The sequence below is a fragment of the Lepisosteus oculatus genome, chromosome 4 (genome assembly GCF_040954835.1).
Source record: "Lepisosteus oculatus isolate fLepOcu1 chromosome 4, fLepOcu1.hap2, whole genome shotgun sequence".
NCBI lineage: Eukaryota > Metazoa > Chordata > Actinopteri > Semionotiformes > Lepisosteidae > Lepisosteus > Lepisosteus oculatus.
The window spans coordinates 14,395,959-14,416,745 of record NC_090699.1 but is presented as its reverse complement, the minus strand read 5'-3'; the positions used below and the strand labels follow the sequence as shown (position 1 = coordinate 14,416,745).

General features: G+C 51.8%; 2 protein-coding genes across 4 annotated transcripts; one reads left to right on the top strand and one right to left on the bottom strand.

Moving 5' to 3' along the window:
- Nucleotides 1-6,900: 6,900 nt before the first annotated feature.
- Nucleotides 6,901-15,529, top strand: psme1 (proteasome activator subunit 1). 3 transcript variants are annotated; one of them, XM_069188157.1, is made up of 12 exons: nt 6,901-7,028; nt 7,118-7,195; nt 7,945-7,977; nt 9,822-9,884; nt 10,972-11,076; nt 11,233-11,305; nt 12,552-12,652; nt 13,214-13,282; nt 13,854-13,921; nt 14,325-14,379; nt 14,720-14,806; nt 15,342-15,529. In XM_069188157.1, exons 2-12 carry the CDS (start codon nt 7,157-7,159, stop codon nt 15,420-15,422), a joined length of 774 nt encoding a protein of 257 aa, XP_069044258.1. In that variant the 5' UTR covers nt 6,901-7,028; nt 7,118-7,156; the 3' UTR covers nt 15,423-15,529. The 3 variants fall into 3 exon arrangements, with proteins under 3 accessions (XP_069044258.1, XP_069044259.1, XP_069044260.1); XM_069188159.1 differs by having other exon boundaries at nt 6,912-7,028; nt 7,115-7,195; XM_069188158.1 differs by having other exon boundaries at nt 6,902-7,195; nt 12,555-12,652.
- A 1,013-nt stretch (nt 15,530-16,542) lies between these two features.
- Nucleotides 16,543-20,530, bottom strand: fitm1 (fat storage inducing transmembrane protein 1). The gene is made up of 2 exons (XM_069188151.1): nt 18,924-20,530; nt 16,543-18,141 (listed from the first exon to the last, which is right to left on the bottom strand). Exons 1-2 carry the CDS (start codon nt 19,100-19,102, stop codon nt 17,487-17,489), a joined length of 834 nt encoding a protein of 277 aa, XP_069044252.1. The 5' UTR covers nt 19,103-20,530; the 3' UTR covers nt 16,543-17,486.
- Nucleotides 20,531-20,787: the final 257 nt, after the last annotated feature.

Below are 20,787 nucleotides of genomic sequence, written 5' to 3'. Positions count from 1 at the left end.
GTTAGTACGGGTGAGTGCCGTTTGTCTTGTAGGGTTTTGGGTAGTCAGTGCAGGTTAGCTAGGGTGTCGAAGACGCAGAAGACCGTGTGTTTCGGGTTTTCTTTTGTAGTCAGGTTAGCTTTCCCTCACTGTCCTAGCCAGCTCCATTTTGTTTGTTTTCTTTTCTTTGGCACCACTCTAGTTCCTTACCCTTGTTATCACGCTTCCTAGTCCCTCACCAAAACCCCCCTGCTTCCAAAAGAATTATCCTAAATGTTACACCCCTTTACCCCTAGACACTTGGGGTCGTAACATTGGCCCTATACAATCTCTTGTATCAGGAATGTGTCTTTTCTCAGACCCCAGCTTGTTCTCCATGAGACACACAGTCAGGGAGAGAAGCTGGGGGTCAGAGCGCAGGGTCAGCCATTTATACAGCACCCCTGGAGCAGCTGGGGTTAAGGGCCTCGCTCAGGGGCCCGATGAAGTAGTATTCCTCTGCCGGCCGTGGGATTTGAACTGGCAACCTTCCAGCACACAGGCACAGCTCCTGAGCCACAGAGCCACCACTCCGCCTGTCCCCGAAAGCGAAGAGTCGTGGCGTGGGTTTGTATCCCTGCTCCTGGAACAGGCTCACTGCTCTCTGTAGACGACTTAACTGGAGATGGCGGCAGCAGCAGGAGGAGTTCAGCGGTTTAAAAAAACAAAATCGTAAGATACTGTATTTCCAAAGCACTGTCTCACAAAGGAAACCTTCTCACCCACCTGGTGAACGGTCTGACGAGGTGCGAGCTTCACAAGCCCTGACGACTGTCCGAGCGGGGGGTGATGGTCCGTTATCAACCCGTGCAGGTGGACCACGGGGACGGACTCGCGCTTAAAGAATCCCTCCAGGCCCTGCCGCTCGCCGACGTCCGCTAGTCCCCGTACCGCGGTATACGGGACGAGTCCAGGGACATACCGACAGATCCCGCCTGCGGCTGGAAGAGTCCCCGTACCGCGGTATACGGGACGAGTCCAGGGACATACCGACAGATCCCGCCTGCGGCTGGAAGAGTCCCCGTACCGCGGTATACGGGACGAGTCCAGGGACATACCGACAGATCCCGCCTGCGGCTGTGAGAGTCCCCGTACCGCGGTATACCGGACGAGTCCAGGGACATACCAGCAGATCAGGTTTTTTGTCCCAATACTTTCAGGCACTGTTTATCAGTGTGTATGTGTCAGTATGTGTGTGTCAGTGTGAATGTACCAGTGCAAACACACTCTATTGTTGCTGTACTATCACACTCTAATCTCCCACAGTGCACTATGGACTCTGCAGGGCTGTACACCACACACACACACATGGTCTTATACTGCATTTAGAACAGGGGTCTCCTAGGACCCCCAATCCAGTTTGCACATGGGTCCCCAAGGCTGAGACTAGAGACCCCTGCACCGACTGCACTGGGGCTCTCTCTGACTGGGGTTGGGGGTCTCTCTGCGCAGGGCTTGGGTCCTCTGTACTAACTGGACTGGGGCTCTCTCTGACTGGGGCTGGGGTCTCCTGTACTAACTGGACTGGGGCTCTCTCTCACTGGGGTTGGGGTCTCCTGTACTTACTGGACTGGGGCTCTCTCTGACTGGGGCTGGGGTCTCCTGTACTTACTGGACTGGGGCTCTCTCTGACTGGGGCTGGGGTCCCCTGTACTAACTGGACTGGGGCTCTCTCTGACCGGGGCTGGGGTCTCCTGTACTAACTGGACTGGGGCTCTCTCTGACCGGGGCTGGGGGCTCCTGTACTAACTGGACTGGGGCTCTCTCTGACTGGGGCTGGGGTCCCCTGTACTAACTGGATTCGGGATCTCCAGATCATTTGCCCAAGATTCCTGATCAATTATTTACTATTGATCAATAAAAAGAGAGGAGTGAATGATCTCCTCAACCCTTGGAGCCGTTCCATACCGAGCGATTGTAAAGCCGTGTTTGATAAAACCCCCAGTTCGGTGAGAGGACAATGAGATCCCTGAGCTATTGAGCAACAGCTGTGAGTGAGTGGAGCCCGGGACTGCGTCAGCCCAGAGACTGAGCAGATAAGGTTACATTCTGCTTGCAGAGTCATGACAGAGAGGGGCTTGCAGAATCTGCCTTGAGGCAGGGCTGTCCAGCTCCAGTCTGGGAGAGACAGAGACAATCAGTGTGTCTGCAGCAGGAATCTCTCCACTAGAGAGACTGTAGTGAATCCTGTTCACTAGAGGAACTGTAGTGAGTCCTGTTAACCAGAGAGACTGTAGTGAATCTTCTTCACTAGAGGAACTGAAGAGAATCCTCTTTACTAGAGGAACTGTAGAGAATCCTCTTTACTAGAGGAACTGTAGAGAATCCTGTTCACTAGAGGGACTGCAGTGAATCCTCTTTACTAGAGGAACTGTAGTGAATCCTCTTTACTAGAGGAACTGTAGTGAATCCTGTTCACTAGAGGAACTGTAGTGAGTCCTGTTCACTAGAGAGACTGTAGTGAATCTTCTTCACTAGAGGAACTGAAGAGAATCCTGTTCACTAGAGAGACTGTAGTGAATCTTCTTCACTAGAGGAACTGAAGAGAATCCTCTTTACTAGAGGAACTGTAGAGAATCCTGTTCACTAGAGGGACTGTAGTGAATCCTCTTTACTAGAGGAACTGTAGAGAATCCTGTTCACTAGTGGGACTGTAGTGAATTCTCTCACTAGAGGGAATGTAGTGAATTCTCTCACTAGAGGGATGTAGAGAATCCTCTTTACTAGAGGGAATGTAGTGAATCCTGCTCACTAAAGGGACTGAAGTGAATTCTCTAGAGAGTGTAGATAATCTTCCATGAAGTAGCTGACATGGAAAAGGTGTGTTGGTACCAAAGAGTGGAGAGTCTGTTAAGCGAGGTCATTTAACATGAATATTTTAGTTGATCATTTCAGGTGATTAACTGCGCAAAGCCAAAATCTGAATAATAAATTCAAATAACAGAAGCAGAAATTCTTTATTTTGTGAAAGAGAATTATCTGATTCTGCAGTCTTGACCTAATTCATCAGTGGCAACGTGTTATCTCCAGATCACTCCCCTTCAGCCACGTCCGGTCGCTCGGTGTCCCGGAACGACGTGGCCGGGTGACGCCTCTGCCACCTGGTGGACAACCCGGCAAACTACAGCTCGGTCCCGGAGCGCGCTGCAGCTTGTGAAGACGTGACACGCGGCACGACGCGCGCCCTGCCGCTCTGCAGGTGAGACACGGCGTCGCAGGCACCGCCGCAGGTGCTAGGGTCCGAAACAGGGTCACTCACAAGGTCAGGGGTTCCAGTCCTGGTCTTGGGGAGCCCCAGTCCCCAGTCTTGTAGGTCAGGGGTTCCAGTCCTGGTCCTGGGGAGATAATTACAAATCTGGGGTGAGTTTCCCCGAAAACGCTGAATCATAGAGACTAACGAGCAGCATTACGATGTACGTACTACTTTTTCGCGCGTTTCCCCAAACCCCCCCTTAATCGGTCATTTTAGAGCGAGTATAAAGTACTTCTTTGCTCACCCCGCCCCTGAAGTCGCTTAGCAAAATTGCTGATAAAACAATCGATCGACGATACGTTCATTATATGGTGTCGGTTTTGGTCCTTCAGTGGGTTGAAATTAAGTTGTGAAAAGGAATATGAAGTAAACACGACATCATAATTTAACAGCCATTCAAGCGAAAGCGTATCGATAGGCACAAAATGGGACACTTATTGTTTCTAAGAGAAAAGAAAATAAATGACTGACGTGCCGTAAAAGAAAACCAAGACTGACTGTGTGGAGAGTGTATGCATCCTGCACGGCGTCTTCGATTTAAAGCAATATTTTTTAGCGCGCTGCCACTGTTAAGAATCAGTGTTTCATGAGAAAATACTGCTGTTATTAATAGTTATTGGGTTTATTGGAACTCCATTTTAATCGGTCTTATTAACACGACATCTGTAACAATGAACTAACCAAGCTTGGCACTCAACTCGACAAATACAGGACCAATAATCAAGTTTGAAAAGAAGCAGGTCTAAGCTTTACCGTCATCAATCACGACAGAACATAAAACGGTATTGGACTTTTAAATATGGCATCGACCGCGGGTTTCGGTAGGGAACGGAGCGGGCGTGGGGCTCGAGGAATGGGGTTGAACAACACATTTAATAACGAGAAACGAGGAAAGGTGCATACACAGGGACAGGGGTTACAGCGCTGCACACACACACACAGGGGCTGGGTCCAGAGTGAGCCCGGGGCTGAGGGGGGAGAGAGAGGAACTCTAACACTCTCTCACTCTCACTCTCACTCACACACACACACACACACACACACACAGGGGCTGGGTCCAGAGTGAGCCCGGGGCTGAGGGGGGAAAGAGAGGAACTCTAACACTCTCACACTCTAACACACACACACACAGGGGCTGAGGGGAGAGAGAGGAACTCTAACACTCTCACACACACACACACACACACACACACAGGGACAGGGACAGGGGTTACAGCCCTGCACACACACACAGGGGCTGGGTCCAGAGTGAGCCCGGGGCTGAGGGGGGAGAGAGAGGAACTCTAACACTCTCTCACACACACACACACACACACACACAGGGACAGGGGTTACAGCCCTGCACACACACACACAGGGGCTGGGTCCAGAGTGAGCCCGGGGCTGAGGGGGGAGAGAGAGGAACTCTAACACTCTCTCACACACACACACAAACACAAACACAAACACACACACAGGGGCTGGGTCCAGAGTGAGCCCGGGGCTGAGGGGGGAGAGAGAGGAACTCTAACACTCTCTCACTCTCACTCTCACTCACACACACACACACACACACACACACACACACAGGGGCTGGGTCCAGAGTGAGCCCGGGGCTGAGGGGGGAAAGAGAGGAACTCTAACACTCTCACACTCTAACACACACACACACAGGGGCTGAGGGGAGAGAGAGGAACTCTAACACTCTCACACACACACACACACACACACACACACAGGGACAGGGACAGGGGTTACAGCCCTGCACACACACACACAGGGGCTGGGTCCAGAGTGAGCCCGGGGCTGAGGGGGGAGAGAGAGGAACTCTAACACTCTCTCACACACACACACAAACACAAACACAAACACACACACAGGGGCTGGGTCCAGAGTGAGCCCGGGGCTGAGGGGGGAGAGAGAGGAACTCTAACACTCTCTCACACACACACACGAAGGGAAGAGAGTGTCTCCCAGCCTCCGCCCGGCTCTACACAGCCCCGCAGTCCCGCCCCCGGGCGCTGTTCTCAGTCCGCCCTGGCGTGCGCCTGCTTACGCGCCCTGCGTGGCGCAACAGTATAAATACATGTGAGACCCAATGATTTCACTTAAATAAGGCATTACTGCATTTCATCGCGGCAATCATATCATCTAGTCAAGTATAAGACTTAGCCGTTTTTATTTTTGAATGAAGTGTATTGTAACGGATTGGGGTTCTCTGGGCATGCGCCCTCGCCGCTCCCGTACAAACAGGTAGAGGGGAAATACAGATGAAAGACAGACAACATAAACAGAACAAAAACACAATTAACTGCCAGCGGGAATGAGGTGAATATTTATGTAACCAAGCTACATGTTTACAAATATCAAATGTTTTCCTTGCTTTAGCATTTTTGCACGTTCTTTATGGAATTTAAATCCAGTTTAAACTCCACCTCAAAGGTACTAAAGGAGGGAGTATTATTGGCCCATTTGACTAATAAATTCATTACTGTATAAATAAATGTTCGTTTTCCAAATTTCCTCTTACATGGTACAGCAAAATATCAAACTCCTTCATATAAACTCTTAGTGTCCTGTATTCCCAGAGGATGCCCCTGCCGTGAAGTGACGGTGCTCTGTCTGGGATCTCTGGCGCTCAGGGTGGGCAGGAGGAGGCCAGTTTAAGAAGCCCTTAGTGATGAACGAGCGGGTCGGGGAGCACGTCGAGTGCGAAGGGTTTAACGTGCTACTTCAGTAACGACGGATTTGGGGAAACACTCGTCAATTAACGATCGATCTTAAGCTCGAGTTTACGATGTTCTCAGCGTCTTTATAGTGTATGGCTTAAGCAATAGCTCATCTCCAGCGTGCAAGCGTTAGAAGCGGGGAGTAGCATCGGAGCCTTTTTTATTTGTTTTTTATTAAACATATAAAGAATTTACAAATACAACTACAACCATAGGATCCGAAACAGACAGGTACGAGAGAAAAAAACACAAACAGAAAAAAAAAACATTTAACCGCCAGAGGTAGTGAAGTAAATGATGTGATCAAATTGTATTTTTATATATATCATGTGTTTTCCTTGCTTCATTATTTCTCAAATTTATTATAGAAATTAAAAAGTGTTTCAGCTCCACTTCAAAAGCACTAAAAAGGGGAGTACTATTAGACCATTTTGATTTATGAATGTGACATTTACCATGAATGACTTATACATTTTCTTTAAATAAATGCTCTTTTTCCAAATTTTCTATTCAACAGTACAATAAGCGTCGGAGCTTGTGGGGACAGGGACGTCACAGGGTGCCTCGGTCGCCGTGACGTCACGACAGCAGCGAGCCGCCGAGACGCTCTCGGGTACCGGAGCGAGTTCAGAGACTCTCCCCCCGCACGTAACACGAAAAGTGATTATTCAGCCTCTTATAAATAAATATTGCTCCTAAATCAATGCGGGTTGGCATAAGATCACAAAAGACTATTACTGAAGAAATAAATACCTGTATAATATGCACATGATTTAGAAAGTTAAAGATACGGACGAAGCTAGGCATGGGAGTTGTAGTTCCTTTGCGCCGCTTTCGACGCTTCAGTCAACCGGGACGGCCGGGGCTAGAAGACTACAAGGAAATCCCCATGAGTGAAGTTGAGTTTTTTGTTCTGTTAGTTCGTATGTTCGGGTTTCTCCATAACTTTCGGTTTCACTTCGACAGTGCTGACTAACCGTGTCTGTCGAGGCCTGCAGCAGCGCACATCTTCAGATAACATTCACCTTCGAAGGGGGTATAATCGCACGGTAAATTGCACGATAGCCAATTGTAACGCAGGTGAACTTGCTGTCGTGATAATAGCGATAGTCGTGACAGTAATCGGTGTTTCCAGCAGCAAAGCCCGGACGAGACCTTACTCAAGTACCGCACCGCGATGAATCCGCTGGAAATGAAGCCAGAGACGAAGAAACAGGTTATTGTTGTTGTTGTTGTTATTATTATTATTATTATTATTATTATTATTATTATTATTATTATTATTATTATTATTATTATTATTGAGAGATGAGGGGGCAGTAGTCTAGGAAAGAGAGAGACAGACAGATCTCGGAGTGTGCGAGTGTAATCCGACTCTCTGTGTCTGCACCTCCTGAGCTACACCTGTCAAAACACTGACTCCTAGACTGGGAGAGAGGAGGAGGGGGTTGTGAGGGGTCTGGAGAGGAGAGAGGGGTGGAGAGGAGAGAGGGGTTGTGAGGGGTCTGGAGAGGAGAGAGGGGTGGGGAGGAGGAGAGAGAGATGAGAGAGGGGATGTGAGGGGTCTGGAGAGGAGAGAGGGGTGGAGAGGAGGAGAGAGGGGGGTTGTGAGGGGTCTGGAGAGGAGGAGAGAGGGGTTGTGAGGGGTCTGGAGAGGAGAGAGGGGTGGAGAGGAGGAGAGAGGGGGGTTGTGAGGGGTCTGGAGAGGAGAGGAGGAGGGAGAGTGGAGAGAAGGAGGGAGAGGGTTTGTGAGGGGTCTGGAGACCCTCTGGAGAGGGATTAGAGAGGAGAGAGGGGAGAGACTGAGGAGAGAGGGGAGGGATTGGAGAGGGGAGAGACTGAGGAGAGAGGAGAGGGATTGGAGAGGAGAGAGGAGAGAGGGATTGGAGAGGAGAGAGGGACTGGAGAGGGGAGAGAGTGAACTGTGAGGAGTTGGACGATGATGTGTCTCGCTGTGTTTTGCAGGTCGATGGATTCTGTGCACAGCTGTCCAAAGAGGTGAGCCCACTCAGAGCGCATGGCAGGTCACAGGAGTCCCCGCTGTCTGCTCGGCTGCTGTGTATCAGCTGTGTGTCGCGTCTGTGCTGTGTGCATTTTTGCTGTGTTGTGTTAACTGTGGGTCACGTGGACTTGTGCATTAGCTGTGTGCAGTGTTCGTGGGGTGTTATAGTTGTGTGTTAATTGTGTGTTGTGTGTTGTCTCTGTGTTGTGTTAACTGTGTGTCACTTGTAGACTTGTGCATTAGCTGTCGCCAGGTGTCGGGGGCTGTCCTGTGGTCAAGCTCCTGCAGTTCAGAGAGGGGCAGCGTGGGGCTGTCGTGTGGTCGAGCTCCTGCGGTTCAGAGAGGGGCAGCGTGGGGCTGTCGTGTGGCCGAGCTCCTGCGGTTCAGAGAGGGGCAGCGTGGGGCTGTCGTGTGGTCGAGCTCCTGCGGTTCAGAGAGGGGCAGCGTGGGGCTGTCGTGTGGTCAAGCTCCTGCAGTTCAGAGAGGGGCAGCGTGGGGCTGTCGTGTGGTCGAGCCCCTGCGGTTCAGAGAGGGGCAGCATGGGGCTGTCGTGTGGTCAAGCTCCTGCAGTTCAGAGAGGGGCAGCGTGGGGCTGTCGTGTGGTCAAGCTCCTGCAGTTCAGAGAGGGGCAGCGTGGGGCTGTCGTGTGGTCGAGCTCCTGCGGTTCAGAGAGGGGCAGCGTGGGGCTGTCGTGTGGTCGAGCTCCTGCGGTTCAGAGAGGGGCAGCGTGGGGCTGTCGTGTGGTCAAGCTCCTGCGGTTCAGAGAGGGGCAGCGTGGGGCTGTCGTGTGGTCAAGCTCCTGCAGTTCAGAGAGGGGCAGCGTGGGGCTGTCGTGTGGTCGAGCTCCTGCAGTTCAGAGAGGGGCAGCGTGGGGCTGTCGTGTGGTCGAGCTCCTGCGGTTCAGAGAGGGGCAGCGTGGGGCTGTCGTGTGGTCGAGCTCCTGCGGTTCAGAGAGGGGCAGCGTGGGCCCCAGCGAGCCGGACTCCTGCACCCCTCCAGCAGACAGGAGAGGCTGGCGAAGTGTTTTGTTCAGGGAACTGTCGCTCTCAGAGGGAGGTGCACCCAGACTGGGGGATGGCTCCGTTGCCTAGTTGTGTGAAGTCCTGGGGTGGGCGCTGGTGAGGGCAGAGTAGTTGGAAATTGGGGTGTAAACGTGCTACAGCTGAGCAAGGCGCCCCAGAAGGCCTCCGAAGAGACAGAACAAAAATTGTGTGGTGGTGTGGTCTATCTCTCCGGTAGTGTGGTCAGGCTCTCCAGTGGTGTGGTCAGACTCTCTAGTGGTGTGGTCAGGCTCTCTGGTGGTGTGGTCAGGCTCTCTGGTGGTGTGATCAGGCTCTCTGGTGGTGTGGTTAGGCTCTCTGGTGGTGTGGTCAGGCTCTCTGGTGGTGTGGTTAGGCTCTCTGGTGGTGTGGTTAGGCTCTCTGGTGGTGTGATCAGGCTCTCTGGTGGTGTGATCAGGCTCTCTGGTGGTGTGGTTAGGCTCTCTGGTGGTGTGATCAGGCTCTCTGGTGGTGTGGTCAGACTCTCTGGTGGTGTGGTCAGGCTCTCTGGTGGTGTGGTCAGGCTCTCTGGTGGTGTGGTCAGACTCTCTGGTGGTGTGGTCAAGCTGTTTGGGAAGGGAAGCCAGGCTGCGGTGCAGTCAGGTTACTCCTGAAAGGGTGTCCTGGGGGAGGGAGAGCCAGGGCTTGGGGGCGCCCTGGAGCTGGAGCTGGAGCCCATGTGAGCGGTTTGGGGTCCGAGCAGGCCCCTCCGCGCCCGGCCGGTCGGGTGGCGCGCTGCTGTGGGGGATCTGCCTGCAGGAGCGTGCTCACGGGCTGCCCTGACGTGTCTCTCCTCGCAGGCCGAGAATCTGGTCGCCTCCTTCTTCCCCCAGAAGATCGCGGAGATGGAGGCCCTGCTGCTGGTACGGACTGTGTGACTGTGTGTGTGTCCTGGTGCAGTTCAGTGTGTGGTACAGCGCAGTGGAGTTCCCTGCCCACTGCTGTGCTCTGTGCGACTGCACAGTATAGTGTGTTATACTGCAGTACAGTACAGTGTAGTACAGTGCAGTGTAGTGTAGTATACTACAGTGTAGTGCAGTGTAGTGTAGAATACTGTAGTACAGTGTAGTGTGTTATGCTGCTGTAGTATATTGCAGTACAGTGTACAGTACAGTGAGGTGTGCAGTGTAGTGTACAGTACAGTGTGTACAGTACAGTGAGGTGTGCAGTGTAGTGTATTGCAGTACAGTGTACAGTACAGTGAGGTGTGCAGTGTAGTATTTTGCAGTACAGTGTACAGTACAGTGAGGTGTGCAGTGTAGTGTATTGCAGTACAGTGTACAGTACAGTGAGGTGTGCAGTGTAGTATTTTGCAGTACAGTGTACAGTACAGTGAGGTGTGCAGTGTAGTGTATTGCAGTACAGTGTACAGTACAGTGAGGTGTGCAGTGTAGTGTACAGTACAGTGTGTACAGTACAGTGAGGTGTGCAGTGTAGTGTATTGCAGTACAGTGTACAGTACAGTGAGGTGTGCAGTGTAGTGTATTGCAGTACAGTGTACAGTACAGTGAGGTGTGCAGTGTAGTATTTTGCAGTACAGTGTACAGTACAGTGAGGCGTGCAGTGTAGTATTTTGCAGTACAGTGTACAGTACAGTGAGGTGTGCAGTGTAGTGTACTGCAGTACAGTGTGTACAGTACAGTGAGGTGTGCAGTGTAGTGAACTGCAGTACAGTGTACAGTACAGTGAGGTGTGCAGTGTAGTGTACTGCAGTACAGTGTACAGTACAGTGAGGTGTGCAGTGTAGTGTACTGCAGTACAGTGTACAGTACAGTGAGGTGTGAAGTGTATTGCAGTACAGTGTACAGTACAGTGAGGTGTGCAGTGTATTGCAGTACAGTGTACAGTACAGTGAGGTGTGCAGTGTATTGCAGTACAGTGTACAGTACAGTGAGGTGTGCAGTGTGTTATACCGCCCCGATCAGCTGGGCTCTGTGCTCTGTGCACCAGGAGGCGACGCTCAATGTAGGAGACCTGTCCACCCTGAGGGCTGAGCTGGACATCCCCATCCCTGACCCGGCCAAGGAGGAGCTGAAGAAGAAGAAGGAGGAGGAGGTGGGGCAGCCAGCCTGTTTCTCCTGTCCCTCTTTCCTATCCCTCTCTCCCCTCTCCCCTCTCCCCTCTCTCCTCTCCCCCCTTTCTCTCTCCTCTCTGTCTTCTCTCTCCTCTCTCTCTGTCCTCCCTGTGATGTCCTGCTCTGCTTCCTCACAGAAAGCAGAGAAGGAGGGGAAGGACGGCAAGAAGGACAAAGATAAGGACAAGGACAAGGATGAGGAAGATGAAGGTGAGGGATGAAGCTGTGCAGTGGCTTTTACACTGGGGCGTGTCTGCAGTGTTACTGTACTGTAACAAACTCCACCCGCCTTTCCTGTACAATACTGGAGATACTGGACTGGAGTGCACTGCACTGAACTAGCTGTGAGGTGGTGCTGTGCTCTTACTGCACTGCCCTGTTCTTTAGTATAGCCCACTGCCCTGTGCTGTAGCATAGCCCACTGCCCTGTGCTGTAGCATAGCCCACTGCCCTGTGCTGTAGCATAGCCCACTGCCCTGTGCTGTAGTATAGCCCACTGCCCAGTGCTGTAGTATAGCCCACTGCCCTGTGCTGTAGCATATCCCACTGCCCTGTGCTGTAGTATAGCCCAGTGCCCTGTGCTGTAGCATAGCCCACTGCCCTGTGCTGTAGCATAGCCCACTGCCCTGTGCTGTAGCATAGCCCACTGCCCTGTGCTGTAGCATAGCCCACTGCCCTGTGCTGTAGTATAGCCCACTGCCCAGTGCTGTAGTATAGCCCACTGCCCTGTTCTTTAGTATAGCCCACTGCCCTGTGCTGTAGCATAGCCCACTGCCCTGTGCTGTAGCATAGCCCACTGCCCTGTGCTGTAGCATAGCCCACTGCCCTGTGCTGTAGCATAGCCCAGTGCCCTGTGCTGTAGTATAGCCCAGTGCCCTATGCTGTAGTATAGCCCACTGCCCTGTGCTGTAGTATAGCCCACTGCCCTGTGCTGTAGTATAGCCCAGTGCCCTGTGCTGTAGTATAGCCCAGTGCCCTGTGCTGTAGTATAGCCCAGTGCCCTGTGCTGTAGTATAGCCCAGTGCCCTGTGCTGTAGTATAGCCCACTGTCCTGTGCTGTAGTATAGCCCACTGCCCTGTTCTTTAGTATAGCCCACTGCCCTGTTCTTCAGTATAGCCCACTGCCCTGTTCTTCAGTATAGCCCACTGCCCTGTGCTGTAGTATAGCCCAGTGTCCTGTTCTTTAGTATAGCCCAGTGTCCTGTTCTTTAGTATAGCCCACTGCCGTGTGCTGTAGCATAGCCCACTGGCCTGTGCTGTAGTATAGCCCACTGCCCCGTTCTGTAGTATAGCCCTCTGGCCCATGCTGTAGTATAGCCCTCTGGCCTGTGCTGTAGTATAGTCCACTGCCCTGTGCTGTAGTATAGCCCACTGCCCTGTGCTGTAGTATAGCCCTCTGGCCTTTGCAGTGCATGGTGATACAGTACACTGTACTGAAGTTGTATTGTTCTCTCGGCAGCGCCCCCTTGTGGTCCTGTCAGCTCTAACGAGAAAGTGGAGTCTCTGCTGAAACGAGTCAAACCTGAGATCCAGACACTGAAGGAGAAACTGAATGTGGTCTGTCTAATCTACATCTTTTACAGCATACCTGTTACTAACCCTCTCTCTCAGTGCAGTGTTAATGTACTGGAGTGTCCAGTCAGTCAGTGTGTCTGTATGAACCCCTCTCTCTCAGTGCAGTGTTAATGTACTGGAGTGTCCAGTCAGTCAGTGTGTCTGTATGAACCCCTCTCTCTCAGTGCAGTGTTAATGTACTGGAGTGTCCAGTCAGTCAATGTGTCTGTATGAACCCCTCTTTCTCAGTGCAGTGTTAATGTACTGGAGTGTCCAGTCAGTCAGTGTGTCTGTATGAACCCCTCTTTCTCAGTGCAGTGTTAATGTACTGGAGTGTCCAGTCAGTCAGTGTGTCTGTATGAACCCCTCTCTCTCAGTGTAGTGTTAATGTACTGGAGTGTCCAGTCAGTGTGTCTGTATGAACCCCTCTCTCTCAGTGCAGTGTTAATGTACTGGAGTGTCCAGTCAGTCAGTGTGTCTGTATGAACCCCTCTCTCTCAGTGCAGTGTTAATGTACTGGAGTGTCCAGTCAGTGTGTCTGTATTAACCCCTCTCTCTATCCAGGTATCCATGTGGGTTCAGCTTCAGGTTCCGAAGATAGAGGATGGGAACAATTTTGGAGTGGCAGTGCAGGTCAGCACAGAACCGGTCTCAGCAGTGTGTTTGGATGGAGACAGTGGGATCCACAAAGTGTTTTATTGGATTGTCACTGGAGAGTGTGGGCTGTATGTGTATGTAATGATTTTGGGTTGTGGGTATAAATGTGCAGCATGGCGGCACAGTGGTGAGCACTGCTGCCTCACAGCGCTGGGGCCCTGGGTTCAATTCCTGGGGTGCTGTCTGTGTGGAGTCTGCATGTTCTCCCTGTGTTCGTGTGGGATTCCTCCTGGGTGCTTCAGTTTCGTCCCCACAGTCCTAAGACCTGTTGGTAGGTGAGTTGGCTTCTGGGAAGATTGCCCCTGGTGTGAGTGTCTGCATTCGTGTTTGTGTGTCTGTGTCGTGCGATGGACTGGTGTCCTGTCCAGTGTGTGTCCTGCCTTGTGCCCAGTGCTTGCTGGGATTGGCTCTGGCCCCCCCGCTAGCCTGTACTGGAAGATGTATCAGGAAAGTGGGAATGGATATATCATGTTTCTAGACCTATGTACAGTACAGGTTTGGTCTGCTGATACTTTTGGTGTGCTGACACTGTGTTGTTGTGTTGCAGGAGAAGGTGTTTGAACTGATGACCAACACGCGCACTAAAATAGAGGGATTCCAGACCCAGATCTCAAAGTACAATTTAATTGATTATATTCCCAGTGTGCTGGTGTGTCAGTACAGGTGCTCAGTGTGGAGTGTGTGCTGTGTGTTGTGTGTTCCAGGTGTGTCAGGTGATTATTATGATATTCTCAGTGTGGAGTGTGTGCTGTGTGTTGTGTGTTGTGTGTTCCAGGTGTGTCAGGTGATTATTATGATATTCCCAGTGTGCTGGTGTGTCAGTACAGGTGCTCAGTGTGTGCTGTGTGCTGTGTGTTGTGTGTTCCAGGTCTGTCAGGTGATTATTATGATATTCCCAGTGTGCTGCTGTGTCAGTACAGGTGCTCAGTGTGGAGTGTGTGCTGTGTGCTGTGTGTTCCAGGTGTGTCAGGTGATTATTATGATATTTTCAGTGTGGAGTGTGTGTTGTGTGTTCCAGGTATTTCAGTGAGAGGGGAGATGCTGTAGCTAAGGCCTCCAAACAGCCGCATGTGGTAAGTTGTGTGTCGTCTTGTTAACCTGCTACGTGCCACTCTCATTTTTCTGTTAAGTCTTTGTTGTTGTGTTTTGCTTAGTGTTGTGTTGAGTTTGGATTGTGGCTACAGTCCCATGTTGTTTTTGTACTGTGCTCAGTGTTTTTAACTCTGTGCTGTGTGCTGCGCTCAGTGCAGTGTTAATTGTGTTGTGTGCTGTGCTCAGTGTCGTATTAACTCTTTGTTGTGCGCAGTGCTCAGTGTTGTGTTAACTCTTTGTTGTGTGCAGCTGGCTCTGTGTTGCGTTAACTCTGTGTTGTGTGCTGGGCTCTTTGTTGTTAACTCTGTGTTTGTGTTACAGGGGGATTACAGACAGCTGGTACACGAGCTGGATCAGAACCAGTACTGTGAGATCCGGATCATGGTCCTGGAGGTTCGGAACACCTATGTGAGTGTGACTCTCATTCAGAAGTTCTTGTCTGATCTCTAGATGAATTCATCAGCCTCTTGGAGATCTGCAGTTTGACTTCTTTTCCTGGGAGCTGCATTTCTCCCGCTGAGCCACTGTGGGGCGCTGTGCCTCAGTGACTCACTGTAATGACGCTTAGTGCCAGGACTGTCGGCCCTGACCCTGGGTCCTGTCTGTATCTAGTGCAGTACTTGGTTGCCATTAACATCAGCAGTCCTATAACGGGGGAAATGGTAAAAACAAAACATGAACGCTGGAAAATATCCATTACAGCGTCTGTAAGTATTCCTGCTGTTCTACTGAGGACTGATCACACGGTTTACGGACATACACAGGCTACTGAACACAGCTCTGATACAGCGCCCGGTAACTACACACCCACACCTACTGAAACCAGGGACTGCACACGGTCTGAGAAGAATGAACAGATCTCATGAAGAATGGCGTCGTATTTCGGTGATGTGGCGGCTGTGGTGATGTAATAGTGATGTCCCTCTTGGCTCGCTCCCTGCAGGCAGTGCTCTATGACATCATCAGCAAGAACTTCGACAAGATCAAGAAGCCCAGAGGAGACGGAAAGGCCCTCATATACTGAGACCCACGCCGAAACACACAACCCCACTCTCGCCAACTCACACTGACGCTGGAGAAGGAGCCCACTGTCCATGCAGTTCAAGAATAAAGCAGAAACCTTTGATTAAACCCCTGCCTGTGTCTGTGTTTGTAACCGTCTGTGTGTATGCGTGTGTGACTGTGTGTAACCATGTGTGTGTTTGTGACCGTCTGTGTGTATGTGTGTGTGACTGTGTGTAACCGTGTGTGTGTGTGACCTTCTGTCTGTCTGTATGTGTGACCTTCTGTCTGTGTATATGTTTGTGTGTGACCTTTTGTCTGTGTGTATGTGTGTGTGACTGTGTGTAACCATGTGTGTGTGTGACCTTCTGTCTGTCTGTGTATATGTGTGTGTGACTGTGTAACCATGTGTGTGTGTGTGACCTTCTGTCTGTCTGTGTGTAACCGTGTGTGTGTGTGTGACCTTCTGTCTGTCTGTGTGTATGTGTGTGTGACTGTGTGTAACCGTGTGTGTGTGACCTTCTGTTTGTCTGTGTGTATGTGTGTGTGTGACTGTGTGTAACCGTGTGTGTGTGTTTGTGTATCTGTGTGTATGTATTTCTCTCCATGCACATATACACGTGTGTGTGTTAGTGTGCAGTGTGCGGGTCACGCACTGTCTGTAAGCGTCAGGCTCTCAGGAAGCTGATTAGTCTGTCACACTCATGAGGTGCCTCATGGGGAATCTCGGCCCCACGTGTGGATCTTGAGGGATCAGCTTTCCCAGTGTGCGGATGAGCCTCCACACTTTGTGTCTTTCCGAGTGTGCGGATGAGCCTCCACACTTTGTGTCTGCTTTCCCAGTGTGTGGATGAGCCTCCACATCTTGTGTCTGCTTTCCCAGTGTGTGGATGAGCCTCCACACATAGTGTCTATAAGTGCCTGTGGACCTCCGTCTGTCCTCACTTCAGGAAGAGCTTATCATCTCCTGAGTCTGAGGAGGATGTTTCTTGTCTTATTTTGAGGGGGTTAATCCTCTCATTGCTCAATGGTCATTTCTCTTCCTCAGATGAAGCTTGGGTCAGCACGGCCGATAATATTGATCAGTCTGATCTCTCGTTCTGACTGATCACACTGTGGAAAAATAAAGCTCACAGACAGCATTGCTGTATTAGATCCTCTTTAATTCAATCATTGTTGCACATTATTCTGTTTGGTATTGGGGGACCTCATTTTCCATAACAGTCATACAAGACACGGGACAGTCAGTAATGCCCTCCGAGTGGGTCTGCCACTCTCACAGTGTTGTCTGAGCCCTGATTGGACCATATTCACTCCTTTCTGAAGTGAGCTCTGTCTGAGTCCTACTGTACACTGACAGTCCCAATTCAGCACAGATTCACTCCTCTCTCAGCCCTGTATTGTACTCAGCACTGTCCGATCCCTAGTTCTGCGCTAATTCACTCCTCACACCCCTGAACTGAACTCATCACAATCTGATCCCCCAATTCAGCAGATTCACTCCTCTCTCAGCCCTGAACTGAACTCAGCACTGTCTGATCCCCAGTTCTGCACTGAGTCACTCCTCACAGCCCTGAACTGAACTCTGCACTGTCTGATCTCCAGTTCTGCACTGATTCACTTGTCTCTCAACCCTGAACTGAACTCAGCACTGTCTGATCTCCAGTTCTGCACTGATTCACTTGTCTCTCAACCCTGAACTGAACTCAGCACTGTCTGATCCCCAGTTCTGCACTGATTCACTCTGAATTGATGTTAGTTTTCACGCAGTGTCAAGGAATTATACAGTTGTCAGTAGCGCCGATCAGGAGGATGAGCCTCCCTGCTCTCTCTCTCGATCTAGTGGGAGGGCAGTGCAGTGGCCCAGTTCCGGACAGCTGCAGTCTGGAGGCTCAGCTCCCAGGAAAGGGCACCGGAGTCTGTTTGTCCGCGTCACCTTGAGTCCCTTTCTCCTGAGTCCAGCGTGACCCGTTAGGATCAGAAGTGCTGGGGGGGGGGGCAGTTGTGGGAGGGGAGGGGGAGGTCTGCTGTGAACCTGTGTTTGCCCTGTCCCCCCACCCCTCCTGCCCCTCCTGCCCCTCCACGCTCAGTCCGCAGTGAAGAGCCCCACGCCGGGCCGGCCCGGGCACAGCCAGCCTGGCGGCCAACGGTACCAGCCCTGGTACAGCACCCTCCAGCCCAGGCAGCCTAGAGCGCCCCCTAGTAGCTGGGTGGGGAAGCGTGGGAAGTGGGCCAGGAGGCAGAGGAGGAGGAAGAGCCAGAGGCCGAGCAGAGCCACGCAGAAGAGGAAGAGCAGGCGCAGGGGGGCCCCTCCGGAGCCGCCCAGGGCCAGGTAGGGCCCGAACACGGCGGTCTCCTCCGCGATCAGCAGCGCGCACAGGCAGAGCAGGAAGGCGTCCTCGGAGACCTCGTACCCGCGCCACACCAGCCCCGCCACCTGGCAGCTGGCCTTGTCCTCCCCCTCCCGGAGCAGCAGCAGGGGCAGATCCGGGTCGCCAGGGGCGCCGCCCGAGCCGAGCCCCAGGGTGGCGTCGGCGGACAGGGGCTCGTAGCAACTGCCCGTGGCGTTCTCCAACGCCGCCATCCCCCGCCGGAAACCGGCCCACATGGCCGCGGCCACCGCCAGGCGGGACAGGTGGCGCAGAGTGACCGACAGGCTGCCCCGACTGCAGTAGGACAGCAGGAACACGAAGGAGCCGCAGAAAACACAGGTCCACCCCCACCCTGATTGCAGGAACGCACTGAGACAGGGAGAGAGAGAGAGGGGTTCATACAGACACACTGACTGGACACTCCAGTACATTAACACTGCACTGAGAGAGAGGGGTTCATACAGACACACTGACTGACTGGACACTCCAGTACATTAACACTGCACTGAGAGAGGGGTTCATACAGACACACTGACTGGACACTCCAGTACATTAACACTGCACTGAGAGAGAGGGGTTCATACAGACACACTGACTGACTGGACACTCCAGTACATTAACACTGCACTGAGAGAGAGGGGTTCATACAGACACACTGACTGGACACTCCAGTACATTAACACTGCACTGAGAGAGAGGGGTTCATACAGACACACTGACTGACTGGACACTCCAGTACATTAACACTGCACTGAGAGAGAGGGGTTCATACAGACACACTGACTGGACACTCCAGTACATTAACACTGCACTGAGAGAGAGGGGTTCATACAGACACACTGACTGACTGGACACTCCAGTACATTAACACTGCACTGAGAGAGAGGGGTTCATACAGACACACTGACTGGACACTCCAGTACATTAACACTGCACTGAGAGAGAGGGGTTCATACAGACACACTGACTGACTGGACACTCCAGTACATTAACACTGCACTGAGAGAGAGGGGTTCATACAGACACACTGACTGACTGGACACTCCAGTACATTGACACTGAAAGTGCCAATAGCAGGGATTAATGCTATAATACATCAGTTAAATAAGTCAACTTTAGCAATGAGAAAGAGCTAGAGTGAGTGTTCTCACCGATAGAGGTACTGCCCCCTGTTGGCAAAGATGCTGTATTGTGAGACCCAGAGACTGAGTGCCGGGCCAAACAGAACCAGTCCTGACAGGAGCAGGTGGAAGTGGCGCCGGAATGAGGCGTTGCTGAGGATCCGGGCCGCGCAGTTCGTCACCAGCACCAGCAGCGTGTACAGGAACATGACTGGACCTCCACAGCACCGGGCCTCGGTGTAGTCTTCTCTAGTGGCCCTGTTCGGTGCGGTTCTGAATTGGAGTGCTACCGGACTGCGTGGTGTTCCGGACCCGAACGGACCTCTGTGAAGGTGGGCAGTAATCCAGTGATGGTAATCCAGGAGTCTCGGCAGTCAAGGCGCAGTGATCCAGTGAGCCTCAGTAATCCTGCGGCAGTCTCTGTGATCCCGGAGAAACCCTGTGAGGCAGGAACACACAGTGAGATCAAGATGGAACAAGATGGAATGTGGATTTGTCTTTGAGATTCAGTTACAGTGATCTTGTGGGTCACAGTGGTCCAGATTCTGTGATCCGGTAAATGTGATCCAGTCAGTGTCACCGAGCTATTCCCAGTGATCCGGTGAGTGTTGGTGATCCAGTCTCAGAGGTCCAGACTCAGTGCCTCCATGATGAAGTGGAGTCTCAGGGATCCGCCCTATGTAGTCCAGGGGCAGTAATCCAGTGAGTGTTGGTGATCCAGTCTCAGAGGTCCAGACTCAGTGCCTCCGTGATGAGGTGGAGTCTCAGTGATCTGCTCTAAGTAGTCCAGGGACAGTAATCCAGTGAGTGTTGGTGATCCAGTCTCAGAGGTCCAGACTCAGTGCCTCCGTGATGAGGTGGAGTCTCAGTGATCTGCTCTAAGTAGTCCAGGGACAGTAATCCAGTGAGTGTTGGTGATCCAGTCTCAGAGGTCCAGACTCAGTGCCTCTGTGATGAGGTGGGGCCTCAGGGATCCAGTCTCAGTGATCTGCCCTATGTAGTCCAGGGACAGTAATCCAGTGAGTGTTGGTGATCCAGTCTCAGAGGTCCAGACTCAGTGCCTCCGTGATGAGGTGGAGTCTCAGGGATCCAGTCTCAGTGATCTGCTCTAAGTAGTCCAGGGACAGTAATCCAGTGAGTGTTGGTTATCCAGTCTCAGAGGTCCAGACTCAGTACCTCTGTGATGAAGTGGAGTCTCAGGGATCCAGTCTCAGTGATCTGCTCTAAGTAGTCCAAGGACAGTGTCTGTGTGAGCCTGGAGCAGTGATCTGTTAATCTAACTTGTGTCTCTTGCCGACATAGTTCTGAAACAGCGTCTCTGGCGACGATGAAGATAGTCCTTTGCAGTCTGTCTCCCTCCTCCTCTTCTGCTCTGTCTTCTCCGTCTCTGTGGAAGTTAGAAAGAGGACTCTCTGTCCGCCCCCTGTCCCTCTCTCTCCCTTCTCTGCCTCTCTCTCTCAGGGGAAGTACAAAAAAAGACACATGCCCTCTCCTCTCTCTCCACCCATCTGTCTTTCAGCGCAAAGGTCACAGCTGACTGCTGTGTGTGTGTGAGACCACAGTCTCAGACGAGGGAGACTGTACTGCACTGTAGCACTCCACAGTGCCTGTACAGAGTGCCACAATACTGTGTTTTACTGCATTCAGCATGTACACTGTATAGTACTGTAATGATACTGAGAGACACTGAGATAATACTGTATTGTATTGATAACTGATGATGCTGTAGTGCACTGTCACTAATGATGCTGTGTGCTGTATTGAACTGTACTAGACTATAGTACACTGTCACTGATGATGCTGTGTGTGCTGTAGTGCACTGTACTATACTATAGTACACTGTAACTGATGATGCTGTAGTGCACTGTACTGTAGTACACTGTCACTGATGATG